General features: G+C 43.1%; 1 protein-coding gene across 1 annotated transcript; it reads left to right on the top strand.

The window, feature by feature from the left end:
* Nucleotides 1-3,029: 3,029 nt before the first annotated feature.
* Nucleotides 3,030-4,756, top strand: LOC135051136 (uncharacterized). Its single transcript, XM_063957285.1, has 3 exons — nucleotides 3,030-3,112; nucleotides 3,188-3,400; nucleotides 4,022-4,756. Exon 3 carries the CDS (start codon nucleotides 4,033-4,035, stop codon nucleotides 4,699-4,701), a length of 669 nt encoding a protein of 222 aa, XP_063813355.1. The 5' UTR covers nucleotides 3,030-3,112; nucleotides 3,188-3,400; nucleotides 4,022-4,032; the 3' UTR covers nucleotides 4,702-4,756.
* Nucleotides 4,757-21,620: the final 16,864 nt, after the last annotated feature.

Below are 21,620 nucleotides of genomic sequence, written 5' to 3'. Positions count from 1 at the left end.
CAAGTCTCACAGGCTAGAAATGAAGATTCTATAAAGTCTGCAATTGTAGCAGTCTTGTTTCATAGATCTGGCATTACAAATGATGGGCCTGATTGGGTATAACAGAGGTCCTGTAGTTTACTTTATGTTGAGTGTGTTGGTTCTGAGGATGTCAGTCACAGAGCGAGAATTTACAGATCTGTACTTCCAAGCAAAGGGCTGTCTGTTATTATTTTATTATTATCCTTTATCTATATGGCACCACAAGGGTACCGCAGCACCCAATTACAGAGTATATAAACAAAGAATCAATACAGGAAACCTGTAACTTACAGTTGAAGACAATATAGGACAAGTACAGGGTAAATAAATAGCAGATGACACTGAAACAAGTATCAGGGTGGCAGAAAACCATGGGATTTAGTGCAAACAAAAACTATTAAAGTAACAAAAGATTAAGAACATGAGGGAAGAGGGCCCTACTCGTGAGAGCTTACATTCTAACAGGGTGGGGCAGACAGACAGTTGTGACACAGATTTGGCAGACAGAAAGCGTGGAGTAGAGGGTTAGGATGAGATTTGGCGAAGAAGTGGGTCTTGAGAATTCCAGAAAAAGGGAGCAGCCTGTGAAAAATCCTGGAGGTAGGAGTGGGGGTGTATAATCAGTAGGCATGAAAGTGCATTAGCAGAGTGAAGAGGACGGTTGGAAGTGTAAAAGGAGATAAGGTCAGAGATGTAAATTGGAGAGGAGCGGGTAAGGGCTTTTGAGTGTGAGAAGCTTGTATTGGATTCTAAAAGGGAAGGGAAGCCAGGTACCACTGTTAGATATCACTTCTATTGTCTCCTATTTGAAACTGGTGAGCCTGACGACAAGGTACTTAGATGTGGATAAGAGGTTTTTGGCCTAGCTTCCCCCGACTGCCCCAGTGAGATTTTTTTTAAAAGCCAAGGGATTGAAGAATGGAAGACTGTGCTGGATTAATAGTAACTGCCTCTTTTGGTGGGTGGAGTGAAATATAAAGTTGGAGGTGTACAAATATATTGGATTATCAATGACAGAGCTAGAATTTAATGTTGAGAGAAGAGTAAACTGTTTTTTCTCAATTTTGTGAGTGACCAGAAGTTACATTATAATGGGATTCAAGAACTAATTTAATTTGGTTATTGCTATATCCAGTTACTTCTCTTTTATACACAAGGGGGTATATTTACTAACATTCGTAATTCTCCCGATTTGGTGGGAGAATAATCACGAATGACATCGAAAGTGTAAAACTGCAACTTTTTGAATTTGTTACGACGGATTTACTAAGCTGTCGTATTCGTATTTTTTGTTTTGTCCGATGTCGATGTCATTCGTGGTTTTCTGGTGTAGAATGCGGCCGATTTGGTTGTTTTGCGGCAGTGTTTTTAGTTTATTTTACGACTGCGTCACATGTCTGTTACGGCAGTGATTTTGATGTTGCGGCCGCGTTTTTAGTCCTAAGTTTCGTTTTTGTCACGCGTCCGTGATTGGTTGTATTCGTGATGGAGGAGTGTCTGTGCACATTACTATATAAAACCGCCCCAAACACACCGCACCTCGTGGGTTTAGCTAGTGGAGAGGAGAGAGGAAGGTGTATTTGGAGTTGGTGAGTTTGGTGGAGTTTTTGGTGGATTTGGTGCGGAGTTTTGTGATTGTTGAGTGCTGTACTGTGTGTGTAAGTAGTCTTGTCATATTTGTAGTCTTGTTTTTTCACAGTTTGTAAACTTTTTTGTCCTTGTTTTTTTTTTATAGTCTTTTGTCATTGTTTGTGAGTGAGTGAGCGTGTGTGTTGGCTGTGTGGTGTGTAGTAGTAGTAGTGGAGGAGTGTGTTTTGTGTATTGTTTTTTCTGTGTTTTGTGTCGTTTGTCCTCATGTCTGACTCAGAGGTCAGTGTGGTGGAGGAGGTTAGTGAGAGGGAGGCGGTTAGTGAGGTGGAGGCTGCTAGTGAGGTGGAGGAGGTGAGTGAGGTGGAGGGGGTTAGTGAGAGGGAGGAGGTTAGTGAGGAGGAGGAGGAGGGGGTGCCTGTTGCTGCATTCTCCAGTGAGAGTGATGGTGCTGTGGCTCCGCAGCCACGCACCACTACCAAGACTGGCAGGAATATTAAGTTCAGCTATGCTGAAAACATGGCGTTGGTGCGTGAGCTGATGAAGCACCATCGGCAATTGTTTGGGCAGGATGCTGCCAAGGTGTCCTCCCGCAGGAAGTCTGTCCTGTGGGGGAAAGTAATAGTTGCCGTAAATAGTGAGGGTGTGGTGAGGCGGACTGAGGACACGTGTCGCAAGAGGTTCTATGACATAAAGCGCCGTGTCAAGGCCAAGATGGCCAAAGAGGCTAAATCAGCACGCAAAACCGGGGGTGGCCCCCCTTTCCGGGCAACCTATCGGGAGTGGGAGGAGCCTGTGCGGGCACTGATTCCAGCAGAAGTGGTGTCTGCAACTCATGTCCGGGATTCGGACCGACCCACGCAGGATGGTGAGTTTGATAAATCGAATTTATATTTTAAAGTGTGCAAAATGATAATGGTGGAGAAATTAATTTTAAAAAGTATGCATACATTGTTGGTCATGTATTGCAGGCCTATGCACCCTTATGCTGTTTTTGTGTTTTGAAACTGCATTTCCCATCTTGCCTTGGCTGTATTTTTTTAAATTTATAATGCAAAATCAGGTGCAGTGCATGCTGGTATGTGTAGTTGCAATAATTAATATGAGATATTGCTTGGACATAGCTGTTGTATCTAATAGCAGCTTGTTATGATGTGTTTTTTTTTATTAAATTTTTAAATAAACTTTTAATTTACATTTTGGTTCAAGTTGCAAGTAATCAATCTATGCAATATCTGACACATAATTCATCAATGTTACAGTTTTTTTTTGTGCAACACCATGTACATTTTTATATACATAACAAATTAAGGAATCACGAAGATCTTAAGCAGAAATTAGTTTAATTTACAATACGTACAAGATGGTTACAGTACACTAAGGCTTTGCAGTTAGCATTTTTTTACAAAGTATGGTCATAATGTTTTTTCAACTTTTTCAACAGTCCGACAGACCAGCCGGCCAGACAGGCCACAGACAACTCAGGATGATGCTGGGATTGCAGGTAAGAATTCACTGTAGTCACATATTCTGCAAACACATAGAAGTACAAAATATTAATGTTTATATATTCTCATAGGTTCTGCTTCTGTAAGCCGCCCTCCTCTAAGGCGCCCATCACAGGGCTCGGGGCACTTACCCAGGAGGCCAAGTAAGACACGGCGTCTTGTCTCAGAATCTGCGGCTCCATCTTCCCCACCCAGGCGGCGCATTTCTGCAGTCTCACCCCAGCCACCACAGGCACTATTGGCGAGTCCACAGAGTGATGAGCCCAGATCACCTCAGTTATCTGGTGAGTCAAAACATAAACTAAACACATAGCAAATAATCTACACAGTACAGTTACTATGATGTGAGTTGTAGTTGAGATTACATGTTTGCCATAACAAACAATGTGATGTTACGTCTTAAATTTTTAAAGGTGCAAATGCAGAATTTTTAAATATCTTAGTGGTTGCTATCGCCAACATCAAATTTAAAAATGAACAGACATTTGTAAAAATTTAGGCCACACACGTGCACCAAAAAATAACAACACATTACTGGCTTAAAAAAAAAATCCACCACCCCCTCCACACCATTATAGTGTTCACACACCTCCCCTGTCCTGTATGTAGACTGCTTACTTGCTCCGCTCCTCGGGAATATCCAGGTAAGCAGTCTATATCCTGGACAGGGGAGGTGACAGAACACTGTAATGCTGTGGAGGGGAGGTAGTTAGGTGAGGATTCCGCAAGTCAGTCTATGTGCACGCCTGTGATGGTATATATGTGTTTGTAAACCAAAAAAATTATAAGTTTAAAAACACAACTCAAAATAAAAAAATAATGGAGTATTATGAATGTAGAAATGTTTAGAACTAGCAAATATATTATTTGTAAAGTAAACAGTGCATGTTGTCCACCCCATACAGAGCCAAGCTTGATGCCCGACGTGGACCAGCAGGGACAAGACCAACAGGCAACATTCACACTGCAACTAACACCTGTTGACCCGAGCCAGCCAATACAGCCGCAGGATATCCCCCAAGCCTCCATGAGTCCACAACTGGTACAAGCTCCACCCCAGCCACAAATTCCAGATGACTTTTGGTCCAGTTGGACAAGCCAACAGACCCAAAGCAATGCCAGCCTGACCGCACATACCCAACACCTTGCCAGTCTGCCCCATCATCTACCGCGCATTAGTCGCAACTCGGGCAGACTGATTGTCCAAGTAGGCCGAATCGCAACATCGATGGAGCAAATACGGGCAGACAACAACCAAATGCTGGCTCATTTAACGCGCATCATTGATGAGCAACAGCGCCAGCACCAAACACTCATACAACTAATACAGCACAACCAGGTTGTGAATGAATCTTTATCCCGGATTGTAGCCAGCCACACTGCAACCAACACACAACTGAATGCCAGCATAAATAATTTGAGCAACAACATAACATTGATGGCAGCACAACAAGTGACCTCCAGCTCTGGAACCACGACCCCTAGCCAAACGCCAGTAACCTCCCCTGTTCGGCGATCCTCCCGAGCACGTGCCAGTGAGCCAGCACAAAGCACAGCACCCAGCACACACAAGCGCAAAAAATAATACATCAAAAACATTTGTGTAACGCAATAAAAAATTTGTTTTGACAAACACACAACTTCCTGTGTCCGTCTCAAACATTGTAGAAGCTGCTATGTATGTATGTATGTTTTTATGGGGTAATGAATGACAATGTATTGATAACATAAACTAACTACAATGTACACACCACTATAAACAACAAACAGTAAGTAACAAAACACACAATTGTTTGTATTGCAAAGTGTTTAGTCAAGGATAATTACATCCTACAAAAACTTACCCGAAAAATACCACTGAATCACTTCTTGCCGTACCTGCCTCCCTACATATGTACTCACACTGTCACCAGATGTTTCTAACTCCTCTGCTTGCTGACTGCTTTCTCCCTCATCATGTGCCAGATGTTGACTTAAACACAGATTATGGAGAAAACAGCAGCAGAACACAATTCTAGTCACCTTTGAGGGACTATACAACAAAAGGCCTGCAGATTTATCCAGACACCGAAACCAAAACATCTTTCTATCACATTCCGCGTAGCCTTATGTGCATGATTGTAACTGTGTTCAGCAGGAGAATCAGGTTGGGACAATGGAGTAAGGAGCCAAGAGTAGCAGCCGTAACCACCATCACCTGAAAAACAGATATAGTCAACATTAGTACATGTGTAAGATTATTCATTACCCTAGTCAAAAATAGAGTTTGTTGTTAAAAGACATACACACAACACATTTTAAACATACCCAGCAGCCAGCCATCAGGCATTTGTCCGTCCTCAAATTTATCGAAGAGCGATGACTGACTGAGGATGAAGGAGTCATGGCAGCCACCAGGGTAACCTGCAACAACACTCATAATTTTTAATTTTGCATCACAGACCACCTGGACATTAGTGGATTGGGCCATATGTCTATTAGTATATATATATTGACGGCCCCTAGGTGATCTCAGCTGAACGTGTGTGCAATCTATGGCCCCCAGCACATTGGGCATGCGAGCAAGCTCATAGAAAGCTACCCTGACAGCACGCCACTCCGACTCCTGGGTAGGGAAGCAGATTGAGGCATTAATATGTGGATCCAAGACATCCAAAACCTGAGTGGACATTAAACAATCTAAGGTGAGTGTCATGTTAGGTATTCTATACAATACTGTGTTGTAAGAGCTTACAGAAGCAACACTTAGACATAACCGGCTATGTATTTTTTGACTCACCTGATTCAAATATTTTGAAAAGGTTGGCTGTGAGATACCAATAACGTCGCCTGCCACAGCCTGGAAGCTCCCAGTAGCCATAAAGTGTAACACAGCCAGGAGTTTGTGCAAGCCTGAGACAGAGCGAGAGCGTGCTGTCTCAGGGTCTAGTCCCAGTTTGACAAGGTCATACAGGCGGAAAATGTTGGTTCTATTTAGGCGGAACATCTGTATGACCCTATCATCGGACAATGCGTTTAAGTGTAAACGACCCCTAAAAAAACGTGGCTGGCGCAGCCTCCGCGGCACCTGGACAACCTGCTGACCATGTTCACTTACCTGGCCCTGATTTCTGGAAGCCTCATGGAGCAGTCTAAGGTATCCCACAGCAAACAGAAAGTCATTGGCACACACCACAGCCGCCATTTCAGAGTGAGAGAATTTCAAAATGTGCCTGGAACACTTTTATAGGGCCAAACATTCAGGTGTGAGTAATGGATAATTGAGTACACATGTAAACACGCTTTTCAAAAGCAGGTGCGTTTTTTTTTAGGACTTTTTTACGATTTGTATTTTTTCACGGCCGCAAATGCATTTTCACGGCAGACATTACAATTACGAATGGTTAGTAAATGACCGAGATTCATATCTAAACAGGCGTATTTTGACCGATGGTGTATTCATTCGTAATTTTTTACAACTACTTCCAAAAAATTACGAATGCCCTCATCTCTGCCGTGATTTGAGTTTAGTAAATTACCGAGATGACATTTTGAAGAAAAAACGGCATCTCGGTCAAAATCGGGACCTTAGTAAATATACCCCAAGGTGTATTTTGAACAAGGGTTAATTAAATGAAACGTTACTACCAGTAACTTTTCAGTTGCTGATTTAGAGTCACACAAGTTATTCCAGAACAAAGCAGGCTTGTAGAAAGTTGTTAGAAGCCATACTCACTGTGTAGGTGTGAAATCCCAGCATGAGACTCCCTTTTGAAATGGATATTCCTTACAAGGTTAGAGATACAGTAAGCTGTCTCTTGGGAATAAACTGGGTTCTTTTGTTTTAAAATGAAGAAACATCCAGAAATTCAGAGGCTGAGGATATTGTATTCTATATTATTAATGCAAAAGATCTGAGTTATTCGCTGAACAGAGAACATAAAGTATATGTACATAAAGTAGAGATGTGCACCGGACATTTTTCGTGTTTGGTGTTTGGATTCAGTTCTGCGGACGTGTTTTGGATTTGGACGCATCTGATTAATATGAAGTAGTTGTTATAGAACTTCTTATGTTCATGTACAAATAATAAAATATTATATCTGACATTAGGGTTAATCTAAAAGCAGTTAAGGCCAAGGTGCTCGTTAAGGCCCCTTGGGGCCAATGTGCCTAGTCTCATTATCCACCAGGTTTCACATTACAGCAGTTTTAACCATCTGTTACTTCCCCTAATAGATTGAGGGATGGTATCTATTAACCTATATTTTAGTGAGGAAAGGCTATGTTTTGCCTCTGAAAAATATCAAGCTACGGGTTGCTCGCTCGTACCAGTTAGTATCGATTCTCTAATAGCTGATCTGTTTGCAGTCATTTGTTCATTGAACATTCTTTCCATCTTCTCTATGTAGGATTTCCCACAGGGGCACATAATTTGATAGACTACAAATCTAGATTTGCAAGTTAAATGATACCTTATGAAATATGTTTTTCCTGAATAGGGATGTTGAAATGTTTTAACCTGTATAAAGAAACGGCATGTGGTACAACCACAAGCAAAAAAATAAAATGTTTCTTTTTACCAAGAAATGGGATGGCTTATTAAGTCTGCTTGGTCCCTGATAAGAGGTCCCAGATATTTTTTCCACAAGTGTAGCAGGACATTAGCCAAGTATTTGTAAGGTCAAGATCCAGATCCGTTTGGATCATAGGCCAATGTTTTTTAGACACTTTATTAACTATTCCACTGTTGGTGGTATACAAATTAACCTGTGGTAAGAAAGTGTTATTTACATCTTTGACCTTTTCTGCAACATTGTATTTCTTTGTGTAGATAAAGCTTTAGTTTAGCTTTCAGGAGGATATTTCTATCATAACCACTCATTATGAATATATAATATATATAATATTTCAGAATGAACTCAAAATCAAATGTATTGAAACGCCTTACATATGTTTTTCGTTATAGCAAAATATAATTTGCTATCCAAATTCTACATAATTAAAGAGTAAGTCTCCAATAAGGATCAGGAATGACTATTAATTTAATTGATGGTTATATATATATATATATATATATATATATATACACATATATTCTGCATAACTAAAGAATAAGCCTCCAATAGGGACCTAGGTTGATTAAAAATTTGTTTAGCTAATATATGTTGGCATTCAGTATCTTGAAAAGTTGGTCATGTAATTATACTGTATTTATCTCACATGCTATTATTTAAAATAAAATCATCCATTTAACATCTTTCAAACCTGATTATTATGTCTGCTTTTATCAGTTTAGTATGGCACATGGCTGTGATTATATCATGTGACTCACTAGTGGACATTATTGCAAGTTTATCAAAAGTTAATCTCTTGGCGTCCTAGTTATTTATTACTATTATTATCAACATAATAACTATATGTTATGGAAATAAAGTATTGTGCTCATAACATTTATCCTAGATCTCAGTGATGCTTCTATAATGTGGTTCACTAATCCAATATCATACTATATCAGATACATTATTTATACCAATTTTATCTTTATGGGGTATCTTTACTAAAGAGCGGGTGTATTAGTAGTGGAGATGTTTGTTGCCCATAGCAACCAATCAGATTCCACTTATCATTTATCTAGCACCTTCTAGAAGAGAATAGCTAGAATCTGATTGGTTGCTATGGACAACATCTCAACTTCTTAAAACCCGCACTTTAGTAAATATACCCCTTTATCATAGAATTGCCATCATATATTTAACATGTAATGACTTAGGATTGGTCAGCTCTATCACAAGACCTTGTTCACATTCTATCGGCCCAGACACTTGCAATGTTATAGTATGTCTTCACGTTGACCTCTCTTCATCCTTGTGATTGGTTTATTATGTAACATGATCCCAGAGTACTTTGTGACCAGGTGGAGCCCATCATCCAGGTCTCTTACTATTTTTTTTTTACAGAAATTTCTATGATTGGGCCATTCTGCTTATGTGTGATTGTTTACATCACATGACTGGGTGGATCAGATTAGTCAGACTTCCTCTCTAGTTCATTCAGGCATTTTGAAGATTGAAATGATTGGTCCATTCAGATCATGTGTGCTTGTATATGTCCCCTGACATGGACTCAGGACCGGTTGCTATACTGCATTCATTGTTAAATTTAAAAAAATTACTTTGTTATGCTTAAGTTTTAAATTGTTTTCAAACTCATTGGCTGATTACACATTAGGTAATGATTGCCTTATACTGTGTAGCATTTTTAATTATCACACAAGACTAATTATGGTTCCCCACCTGATGCTTGTTTGATTTGTATTTGGATATATAAGGCATTCGTCTTTAACTGTATGATACATGCCTCTGAAGAAGTTGTGGGTCTAATTCCATGTGTTAAGAACTTTATCTGCTGGACAATTTTGGGGCACTTGTCCTTCCTTTTCTGACCAGGATTGAAAAGCAGGAATTTTGGGACATATAGTGTTTATAACAGTCAGCTATTGCAAACTGTGAGCATCCTTGCTGAAGACTGGACAGACTTCTTTCACAACAAGCTTGTAATATAGCTACAGTGTATCTCCTAAATGGAAATTACCTGTTTTTTCTTTCTAACGCCTGGTCACTTTTAAAGTTACCTTTTGCAGCTGGTCCACCATCTATTATTTTTGGTGCCCACTTATTTGGACATGAGTGACCCACTATAAAACTGTCAGATTTTGTATCCATTTGTATAGCTGCTATAGACCTCCTCTAGAAACACCTATCCGTCACAAAATGGCCTGGTCTCCCCTATTGCTGGGTTACTCACCAGTCACCCTACTCCATAGTTCAACTCCACAGCAGGCCTCCTGCTGCATCTGATGTCTGTGCCATCCTCCAACACCTAGGTTGAATTCATATCTATTCCAACTGGTCCCTAGTGTTGGTTGGTCACAGTCCACGCTGGCACTGGGTCCTTGGCACTGCCATGACAGTCCAGATCACCTGACTGGGAATCGGCCAATCAGGGACCAGCTTGAGCCATCAGGCACTGACAACCAATACCAGTACCAGCACCAGTGGAATGTCCAACCCAATCCTCACTGGGTGAAACTATCCTGAGCTTCAGACCAGTTTCTAAACAGTACATTTACACCATGGTGCATTTTTGCCTAGATCTGCACTGTTCCTATCCAGTACAGTCTCAGGTTCCAGCCTGGTCCAGCATCTCCAAAGAGCAACTCCAGATCCAGACCTGCAGTACTAACTCGGTTCAAGCCCAGTCACAGTCTACTGTTCATGCTCTGTATATATTGCATTCAGTTAACACAGCATCTCTCCAGCATCACGAGCTTATATGGTTTCTGAACATCTCAGTACTACCCTGGTTCATCCCGGTTAAAGTCTACTGCAAACCTATTCATATCACATCCTATCTGTTTGCATCTGAGACTATTAATTACCCTGGTTGTATTTCCAGTGCCACCTATCTGCCAGCAACTAGTCGGCACCAAGCAGCCCGGCTTACTGCATACCTTGTTGTTCCTGTCCGCATTAGTTCCTGCTCATGTGCAGAACATACATTAGGCCATCCAGCTTTCATATATCTCACATAGACTCCAGTCCAGCCCAGAACCAGAATCTGGATTCACAGGCAAATCAGATTGTGACACTATCAGATCAACTTTTTATCAATCCTTGATAAACATAAAGACAGAACCTGAATACACTACAGTGCAATTAATAAAACATGTTAAGATTACTTTTTTGTTATTCCTGAAATAGGAGCACCTAAGTGCTTAAGAGTCTTAATAATGACAGTAAAAACAGATACACTGCCAGCTATTAAGTAGGCTTACCTGACCTGGGATCAGGAACAAGTAAACGGTGTAGATACATTTAAAAAGATGGTATTCATCCTCTCTTCCAAGAGCTTAGTGCCCACTTCCAAGGATGAGACAACATAGGTGGATGCACTTTTCTGAATTATGAGCTTGACTGAAAATTCATATCTGCAAGAAATGTCTATAGATTGGAGCACAGCAGTAATTGGATGGTAAGGGAAATGTTTGATGATTGTAGGTAACAAAAAGCTGGAGAACAATTGCAGCTGTATTTCTGCCTTCCTGGCAGCCTGCATAATGAACTTTTTCAAGTGGAAGAAGTGGTGCCTCAAAAAAATGTCTCAAGGTAAGGAGTTTTAGGAGCAACACTAAAAAGAGCACCCAAATCATTGCTTGCACAATGCAGCTGACAGTACTGTGTCTCTGAAAGAGGTTTTTTCTAACCCTCCACCATAAACTGATTCATCTACTAAGGCTTACCTTGAGAAAGACCCCGGCGAGGGTCAGAACGCATGTGTTAGGTGCGGCGGTCTTTGTCCGCGCTCTGACCGAGCAGTGGTCACGGCCGCTGCGCCTCTTGCTCTGTCTGATCCCGCACGGCGCCTAGCAACGCCGGGACGCTGTGCGCGCGATAGCCGCCGGGTCCCTGGCAACGCTAGGACGCCGTGCGCCCAGGGCCGCTGGGTCCATGGCAACGGGGATGCCACATGCGGACCACGTTCCCCGTTGCCATGAGAGTACTCACACCTGTTCTCCCCTGGTCGTGCAGCAAGGCAGCTGCACGACATTCATCAATCAGGCTCTGCACTGCCATTGGAGGGTTCCCTGTTATATGCCTCCACAGTGCCTCACACAAACGCCGGTGATAGCTTCCTGCATGCTGTTCCTGACTGGTAACGTCTGTTCCTGATTTGGCTGTATCTGGTCGATCCTGCTCCCTGGGCTCCCGAGTCCTGGAGTTCTGAAGCCGGTCCTGGGAATCCTTCCTGTCCAAAACGAACCTGTTGCAGTCATCCGAGGGTTCTCGTTATTTGGGGTTCTCTCCCGGTTTCGTGAGTAGCGGCTTCTGCCGCGAGTTGCGGCCTAGGCCACTTTTACTTTGTATTTCTTTTGTGTTGGAGGTTTTTGCGGAGGTTTCCGCTTTTCACTGTCCTCCCCGGAACTCGGCGGTGCCGTGTAGGGGAACGGACAGTGGTATCATTTGTTGTCCTTTTTCCTTGGCGGCGTGCCGCACATACCTTTAGTTTTAGGGTAGTTAGTAGCCCCTAGCTTCTGTTTGTTTTAGTTAGAGGTCCCCTTGTTATTACCCTGTCTCGGTTCACGCTTTGTCTCTCTCTAAGACCTGGGGGCATCGGAGTTGGGCAGACCTAATCCGCCCTTCAATCACGGCTGCCGTGGGCCCAAGAAACCATAGTCGTTCAGGCGTGAGTCGACCACACGGGTAAGACAATGGAGGTAGGGTGCTAGGGGCTATTCCCGTACCTCTCCTTAGTTCAGTGTCACGTTCTGGTGCTCAGAACTTGCATCACTACATCTCTCCAGTTCTGAGCATCAGGAACGTAACATTATCACTGGCCAAATAAAAAAAAAAAAAAAGTTTATTTTTTCTTTTGTATTGGTGGGCCTAGAAATTCGGCCTCATGAATCCGGCAGTTTTAGGTCCAAATCCCAGCCAGCTTTTGGCCAACCAGATTCAGGAACTAACTCAGATGGTTCAGGACCTCACTCTTCGAGTGAGATCGCAGGAAGATCTTTTGCGAGCCTCCCCGAGTATGGTTCCAGAACCAAAAATGCATTTACCTGACCGTTTTTCCGGTAACCGAAAGGATTTTTTTTAATTTTAAGGAAGCTTGTAAGCTTTATTTTCGTTTAAGGCCCCGTTCCTCTGGTACTGAGTCTCAACGGGTCGGGATTGTGATGTCTTTACTCCAAGGTGATCCACAGACCTGGGCTTTTGGGCTAAGAGTGGATGATGTTGCCTTGCTATCAGTAGATGCCTTTTTTAAGTCCTTAGGCCTTTTGTATGATGACCCTGATAGAGAAGCATCAGCTGAGAGCCACCTGCGTGCACTTAAGCAAGGGAAAAATCCAGCAGAGGCGTATTGTACCGAATTTCGCCGTTGGTCGAACGACTGTGGCTGGAATGACCCGGCCCTGCACAGTCAGTTTCGCCTCGGTTTGTCTGAAGTTATTAAAGACAGTCTCCTTCAGTACCCCGCTCCTGAGACTCTAGACAAACTCATGGAGCTCGCTATTAAAATTGATCGTCGTCTCCGAGAGCGGATGGCTGAAAGAGGAGCTACTTTTAGGCCTAGTCCATGTGTATATACTTTTCCTTTGGACATCGAGGAGCCCATGCAAATGGGTCTCTCCCGGCTGTCCCCAGAGGAAAGAACCAGAAGGCTAAATTCTGGTCTTTGTTTGTATTGTGGTGGCAAGGGACATATCGCACGTAATTGCCTGAATAAGCAGGGAAACGCTCTGACCAAGTGAGTAGTGAGGGGGTTCACTTGGGTCTGCAGTTAATCTCCTCAAATGATTCCTTATTAGTTCCTGTAAAAATTTCCTTTGGTAGCCTCAGTTCGTTGGTGTCAGCCTTCGTCGACAGTGGAGCTGCGGGAAATTTCATGGATCTTGGTTGGGCTCAGGCTTTAGGCGTTCCACAGATACCTTTGGATAAACGTATCACCATGCACGGCTTGGATGGTGGTCCGCTTTCTAATGGGGTTATCACTCACCGCACACCTCCAGTACAACTGACAGTGGGGGCCCTACATTCAGAAAAAAATCGAATTTTACCTTACCCATTGTCCGGCTGTCCCCGTAGTTTTGGGTCACCCCTGGCTTGCCTTTCATAATCCCACCATAGATTGGCGGTCTGGGGAGATTTCCCAATGGGGTCCCTTTTGTGTTAAGGAGTGTATTTCCCGTCCAGTCCGGGTTGCGGCAGTCACCCCAGAACTTATTCCTTTGGAATATCAGGACTTTGCCGATGTTTTCTCCAAGGGTAATGCGGATGTACTGCCTCCCCATCGGTCCTATGACTGCGCTATTGATTTAGTTCCCTGTGCCTCTTTACCTAAGAGTAGATTATATGCCCTGTCCGGGCCGGAAACCACGGCAATGAATGATTATATTCAGGAAAGCCTGAAAAAAGGCTTCATTAGGCCCTCGAAATCTCCATTAAGTGCAGGGTTCTTTTTTGTTGAGAAAAAAGATGGGTCGCTCAGACCATGTATTGATTTTCGGGCTCTGAATAAAATTTCTGTTAAAAACACCTACCCCATGCCATTGATTTCAGTACTATTTGACAAGCTCCGGTCTGCCGTTATCTTCTCCAAGATCGATCTTAGAGGGGCTTACAATCTCATCCGAATAAAATCTGGGGATGAGTGGAAGACGGCTTTCAGCACACAGTCAGGTCATTATGAATACCTGGTGATGCCGTTTGGGCTGTCAAATGCTCCTGCGGTGTTTCAAGATCTCATTAATGATGTCCTTCGTGACTTTCTAGGAAAGTTCGTAGTCGTTTATTTAGACGACATTTTTATTTACTCTGAGTCTGTTGAACAACATATTACCCATGTGCGACTGGTCCTTCAAAAAGTACGGGAGAATCATTTATACGCCAAACTGGAGAAATGTGATTTCCACATCACAGAAGTGTCCTTCCTGGGGTATATTATTTCTCCTAAGGGGTTTTTCATGGAACCAAATAAACTCCAAGCCATCCTAAATTGGGCACAACCCACGAACTTAAAAGCAATTCAGCGCTTTTTAGGGTTTGCAAATCATTATAGGCGTTTTATTCATACCTTCTCTGATTTGGTCGCTCCTATAGTAGCACTGACTAAAAAAGGAGCGGACCCTTCCAATTGGTCGCCTGAAGCCGAGTCTGCCTTTCTGGCCTTGAAGCAGGCCTTTGTCTCAACTCCTGTTCTCAGACACCCTAACCCGGAGCTCCCCTTTATTGTCGAGGTAGATGCCTCAGAGGTTGGAGTGGGGGCTATCCTTTCTCAGGAAGACCTGGAGTCTCAGGAATTACACCCTTGTGCCTTCATGTCCAGGAAATTCTCCTCCGCAGAATCCAACTATGATGTTGGTAATCGAGAATTGTTGGCAGTTAAATGGGCTTTCGAGGAGTGGAGGCATTGGCTGGAAGGAGCTAGGCATACCATTACAGTGTTTACTGACCACAAGAACCTGCAGTATATTGAGTCAGCTAAACGGCTTAATGCTCGACAGGCACGTTGGGCGCTGTTTTTTACTCGTTTCAGGTTTATTATCACCTTCAGGCCCGGTTCCAAGAATACGAAAGCTGATGCCTTGTCACGTTGTTTTCTTCCGGTTCACAATAACCATCCGGCAACTACCCCCATAGTTCCATCGTCTGTCATCCGAGCAGGCCTCACACAAGATTTATTTACACAGCTAGTCCAGCTTCAGCAGCAGGCTCCCAAAGTTACTCCTGCGGACCGTCTCTTCGTCCCTGAATTTCTGAGAGGCACTGTTCTAGCTGAGTTTCATGATAACAAAGTTTCCGGTCATCCGGGTGTTACTAAAACCTTGGAATTAATTTCTCGCTCGGTGTGGTGGCCTAATCTTTCCAAGGACGTAAGGGAATTTGTCCTTTCTTGTCAGGTCTGCGCTCAGCACAAGATATCCCGATCGTTGCCAGTCGGGCAACTCATGCCTTTAGCCATCCCTCTTAGGCCATGGTCACACATTTCCATGGATTTTGTGGTGGACCTTCCTCTTTCATCTGGATTCCAGGTCATTTGGGTGGTGGTAGACCGTTTTAGTAAGATGGCCCACTTCATTGCTCTTCCCCGATTACCCTCCGCTCAAGTTTTGGCAGTTTTGTTTCTCCGCCATGTCTTCAGGCTCCATGGTTTACCCGTGGATATTGTCTCTGACCGGGGACCACAATTCATTGCCCATTTCTGGAAACGTTTTTGTACCTCTTTAAATATGAAGCTCTCTTTAACATCTGGATACCATCCACAGTCTAACGGACAAACTGAACGTGTTAATCAGTCATTAAAGCAGTATTTACGGCTGTATTCGGCCAAACTTCAGAATGATTGGTCTGAATTTCTTCCTTTGGCCGAGTTTGCCTATAATAACTCTTGCCATTCTTCCACCAAGGAGTCTCCTTTCTTTTCGGTCCTGGGCTTTCATCCTAGAGCCAATTCCTTTTATCCTCATTTTCCAGGCTCTTCCTTGACCGTAACTTCCCGCCTCAGAATAATTTAGAAAAAGGTGCACCTTGCCCTGAAGAAGGCTGCCTTCCGAGAGAATTTTTTTTCGGATAGGTTCCGATGCCCGTGCACTCTTAAGGTGGGAGATAAGGTGTGGTTGTCAACCCGTAACATCAAGCTCCGACAACCCTCGGCTAGATTGGGACCCAAATTTATTGGACCGTTTCTTATTGTCAAGAAAGTCAATACAGTGGCTTTTCGGCTGCGGTTGCCTAAATCACTGAAAGTTGGCAACACTTTCCACTGCTCTCTTTTGAAGAAATATATTGTTTCCAGGAGATTCCCCCAGAAGATTTCCCAGGGTAGACTTCCGGTGGATGTTCAGGGTCAACAAGAGTTCCTGGTGGAGAAGGTTTTAGATTCTAAGCTTTCTCGTGGCCGGCTTTATTTTTTGGTCCACTGGAAAGGCTATGGCCCGGAAGAAAGGTCTTGGGTGTTGGATAAGGATTTACAAGCTCCTAAACTTAAGAAAATATTCTTTCAGGAGTTTCCTCAGAAACCCGGCTCTAGGGGTTCTTTAACCCCTCCTCAAGGGGGGGGTACTGTTAGGCGTGGCGGTCTTTGTCCGCGCTCTGACCGAGCAGTGGTCACGGCCGCCGCACCTCTCGCTCTGTCTGCTCCCACATGGCGCCTAGCAACGCCGGGACGCCGTGCGCGCGATAGCCGCCGGGTCCCTGGCAAAGCTAGGACGCCGTGCGCCCAGTGCCGCCGGGTCCCTGGCAACGCTAGGACGCCACATGCGGACCACGTTTCCCGTTGCCATGAGAGTACTCACACCTGTTCTCCCAATGGCAGTGCAGAGCCTGATTGATGAATGTCGTGCAGCTGCCTTGCTGCACGACATTCATCAATCAGGCTCTGCACTGCCATTGGAGGGTTCCCTGTTATATGCCTCCTCAGTGCCTCACACAAACGCCGGTGATAGCTTCATGCATGCTGTTCCTGCCTGGTAACGTCTGTTCCTGATTTGGCTGTATCTGGTCGATCCTGCTCCCTGGGCTCCCGAGTCCTGGAGTTCTGAAGCCGGTCCTGGGAATCCTTCCTGTCCAAAACGAACCTGTTGCAGTCATCCGAGGGTTCTCGTTATTTGGGGTTCTCTCCCGGTTTCGTGAGTAGCGGCTTCTGCCGCGAGTTGCGGCCTAGGCCGCTTTTACTTTGTATTTCTTTTGTGTTGGAGGTTTTTGCGGAGGTTTCCGCTTTTCACTGTCCTCCCCGGAACTCGGCGGTGCCGTGTAGGGGAACGGACAGTGGTATCATTTGTTGTCCTTTTTCCTTGGCGGCGTGCCGCACATACCTTTAGTTTTAGGGTAGTTAGTAGCCCCTAGCTTCTGTTTGTTTTAGTTAGAGGTCATCTTGTTATTACCCTGTCTCGGTTCACGCTTTGTCTCTCTCTAAGACCTGGGGGCATCGGAGTTGGGCAGACCTAATCCGCCCTTCAAACGCGGCTGCCGTGGGCCCAAGAAACCATAGTCGTTCAGGCGTGAGTCGACCACACGGGTAAGACAACGGAGGTAGGGTGCTAGGGGCTATTCCCGTACCTCTCCTTAGTTCAGCGTCACGTTCTGGTGCTCAGAACTCGCATCACTACATCTCTCCAGTTCTGAGCATCAGGAACGTAACAGCATGGGTGCCGCAAGCGGGGGACCTTGACGACCTTTGAGGTGGACGCACACGGGACACTCGGAGCTGCAGCCCAGGACTTCTCCCAGTTTTATGCTTATAAGAACTGTCCATTGCCAGTTATTTTCTACAAACTGGTAATTATTTACCCCATGAGTAGGTCCAGGATGTCCGTCTAATTTCATAATCGTGTATGCTGTTTTCACATAAGGAACTTTACCTACATATGCGTATTTGAGAACTTTTGAAATGGTTCTCATATTTCATTGGTAATTGCATTTATTACCCAGTCTGTACGGAAGCCCTTTTGGACTCATTATTTTATGTTTTTTATGTACATTTTAACACATGTGTTTTCCATTTGTGTCACTTCATACATGTTCATTAAAAAAACGGTATTATACTATGATACTTTTTCTTTCTTTCGATCTACATGCCATTTGATTGAGGAAAGAAGATAAGAATCCCATTCCATTATTTGGAATAAGTATTAATTCCATTTCTATGCGCTGGTGCAACTGTTTCTCTATTGTTTGTATTTCAAGGAGTTTTAGGAGTTCCCGGGGATTTAGAGAATAATAGATCCAATCAATGATGAGGTCTTTGTCATCAAAGGAAGGAAGAAGATTCCGAAAGTGGGGTAAACATGTGGACATTGTAGTTAAAGACTGATTATGCAGTCCCTCTTATTTTAATCATTCTGCACAAATAGTCCTCCAATTCAGTCATCTTTTCTTTAAGAGCCAATAGCCCAACGAGAGTAGACTTATGAGTTGTAATACAGTATTTATGTGGAGCCATGACCTACAGAACAATTTGCTGTCTAAATGATCTGGTAGATAGATGGCACATTAGCATCAAGATGAGATGACCTTGGGAATAGTCCTGAAATGTTTACAGCAGAGAGGATCACATGGAGAGGGTTAGGAATGTCACCCCAAAAACATAATGGCAGAGGTTCACATAAAGTAAGAAGCCAAATCAAGCCAGCTGCACAAATTTCACAAAAGGCTTGAGGTCTCTGAACACACAAACCCGCAAGTAACAAACTCTGTCTTCTTAGCACCTCACTAACAAGCACTCACCCAGTAGCCAGAGATAGAGGAGTCCACTGTTCTCGTTTCAAGCAACCCTGGATCAACCATCCAGCAGAAAGTTGGAGAGCTGGGTGGCCATTGGAATGATTCTGTGCTTATGAAGTCTACTGATCTGGGATCAGGAATCTAGGGGCAAGCACCCACCCGCACCAGAGCAGGGAAACAATGATTCACCCAATGTTACTTTGGTGATGCATGACCATTACAGGTTAGACTGTGCATGCCAGCCTCCAAGAAGGTGTTGCCAACACTGAGGATAAGGGCACAGCTCTGTTTTTGGGTCCATGATCGTTCTTGTGTGGCTCAACAGGAAACTCTGGAGCAAGGAGGCAAATAGTGCAAATGCCCATTTTGTGATACAATCATGGGTGAGATACATACCTCCCAACATGACCCTCTCCAGGAGGGACAGAATGCTCTGCTCCTGGGCTTCCCTCTTAATTTATGATTACCATCACCTGTGCTGAAACACCTTTCTTATCCAGTAACCTGTTCAACACAGGTGCCAGCAATCATAAATTAAGAGTAAAGACCAGGAGCAAAGCAATTTGTCCCTCCTGGAGAGGGGCATGTTGGGAGGTATGGAGATAGGTGAGAAAAAGCACTGCTAGAGCACACAAGCGCAGAAGCAAGCATCTGCAAAATTTGGTTTAGAAGCCAAACCTTATGCAATCATAAATGATGTAGGTTTGACGCTAAAAATAGTATAAATGACTTCGAATTTATTCAATACTTTATGTACAGTAGCTCTTCCAATATCCTATTGTAAGTTTTATTTATATCTCCTCTTCTGGATAAATGTTCTATTTTGTAGAATATATTGTCTAAATTTACTTAACTCCACATTAACTTAACATTACATAATGGTTAAACAGTAGCTTTAATTTCTCTGTATATATCACTGTCTTTGTTGCCATCCGACAGTTGCACATCCTGCTTTACAAGATTCAGTGGGAACCATTTTATTTTCATTGCAAAATAGTTTCTGACGCCAAACAATTCTTTGGAATTGAGAAGAATAAATAATGACTGCCTTCCGAGGTTTTTCATATGTTGTAGCATATGCTATATTTAACTGCAGTCCAATGTTTTCCATTGAGCTCTGTAAAAATTCCAGAGTGTTTAGTTTAATGTAACAGTGATGTGTGTTCTGTCACTTGTAAAAAGGAGATCACTATCTGTGGTTTGATTTGAGCTGTCTCACTGTACATGAGGGTCATTGTACTGCTTTGTATCTTCCATTGTCAATGTAGTCAGACTTTAGAATAAATGACTGTCTATTTAGGCACCTTTTTTATTTGTTGTTAAACACATTTTGAAATACAACTAAGCACAGTAGTCTGTCTATTCTCTGGGAACTATAATTCTTGGTCACAGATCATCAGTATTGTTTATCATAAAGGGGCTAAGCAGGGGCATCTAAAGAGAGGAGGAGTCCCTATTCTCTCTAGCCGGTAGCACTCTTGACTCTATCTGGGCACTAGTTTCACTAGGGGACCCTAGCACTACCGCGGGGTCTAGTGCGCATGCACAGATCTCTGGGAAAATGGCATGGCGGCCATTTTCCCAGTAATTTTCCTACTGCGCATGTGCGAAACACAAAGAAAATGCCATTTCCCCATTGATTTCTGCAGCACTGCTGCTGTAACGCGGGACTCCGGAAGGTAAGTATTGAATCAAATAGGGTGTGCGGTTTGGGACCCAGGGAGCCCGTGTGCACCAATCACACTGTACCCATTAGAAATACACCAGTGGGCCTAAGTGATGCCAGTTTCTAGTGAATTGATAGGCTGTATTCTCATAAAAATTGGCTCATGCTACAGATTAGTGGCATCCACCATTTGTAGATTACAGGTTAAGTTTTATATTCACAGCAGTGTCGCCGCAATGGCATACAGTTTATTAAGTCAAAATGATTGGTTGGAATAGCAAAACATGGTATAACTAATAATTAGTTGATGACTGTACTGATTTCATATTCTGTCTATATGTTGCCTCTATTTCTTTTGTTTGACCTATTTTTTATGAATAAAAAAATTAATACAGCAGAGGACTACAAAGCAAATTTATCAACAGCATTACCAACACATTCATTATGCCATTGTTACTATAAAAAGTTCTTTTAAGTTGATTTAATTTAGACATGAAATAATTAGAAAGATGTGTATACAAAATGAATAAGAAAAATCACATTGCTGCTCCAGCAACAATACAACTTTTGATACAAACTGGCACCTGCCTCACAACATAATAAACAACACTACAGAGTACTATGTTTCCCATGCTTTGCCAGGTGTGGGCACTTGGTAATTGGATCAGACAAAGAAGCTTCATCTGCAATAGATTAAAACTACCATAAATCCTAGATGATGTAGAAGCCATGGGCCACACTGTCATACTTCTTGTTAAATCTCCAACTGAAATATTCATAATTTAATAACTACATAGGACCCTTGATTTTTTTTTTCTTTTTACATTTTTAGGACACATGGTGTTATTCAATGTATTGGCCCATCACAGGTGCATGTAAAGAAGGAGTTAATCTAGACAAGAAAATAAAAAACACAAAACATGGAGGACACACCCTGCATACGTGCATTTTTTATCCCTTGTGTGCCACTACTGCACTTGGCCTCTTTGCAGACAATGGGGGTAATTCAGACCTGATCTTAGTAGCAAATTTGTTATCAGTTGGGCAAAACTATGTGCACTGCAGGGGGGGGGG

This window comes from Pseudophryne corroboree, chromosome 2 (genome assembly GCF_028390025.1).
Source record: "Pseudophryne corroboree isolate aPseCor3 chromosome 2, aPseCor3.hap2, whole genome shotgun sequence".
Classification (NCBI taxonomy): Eukaryota; Metazoa; Chordata; class Amphibia; order Anura; family Myobatrachidae; genus Pseudophryne; species Pseudophryne corroboree.
Note: the sequence above shows the minus strand (reverse complement) of the source record. Positions and strands in the feature narration are given on the sequence as shown.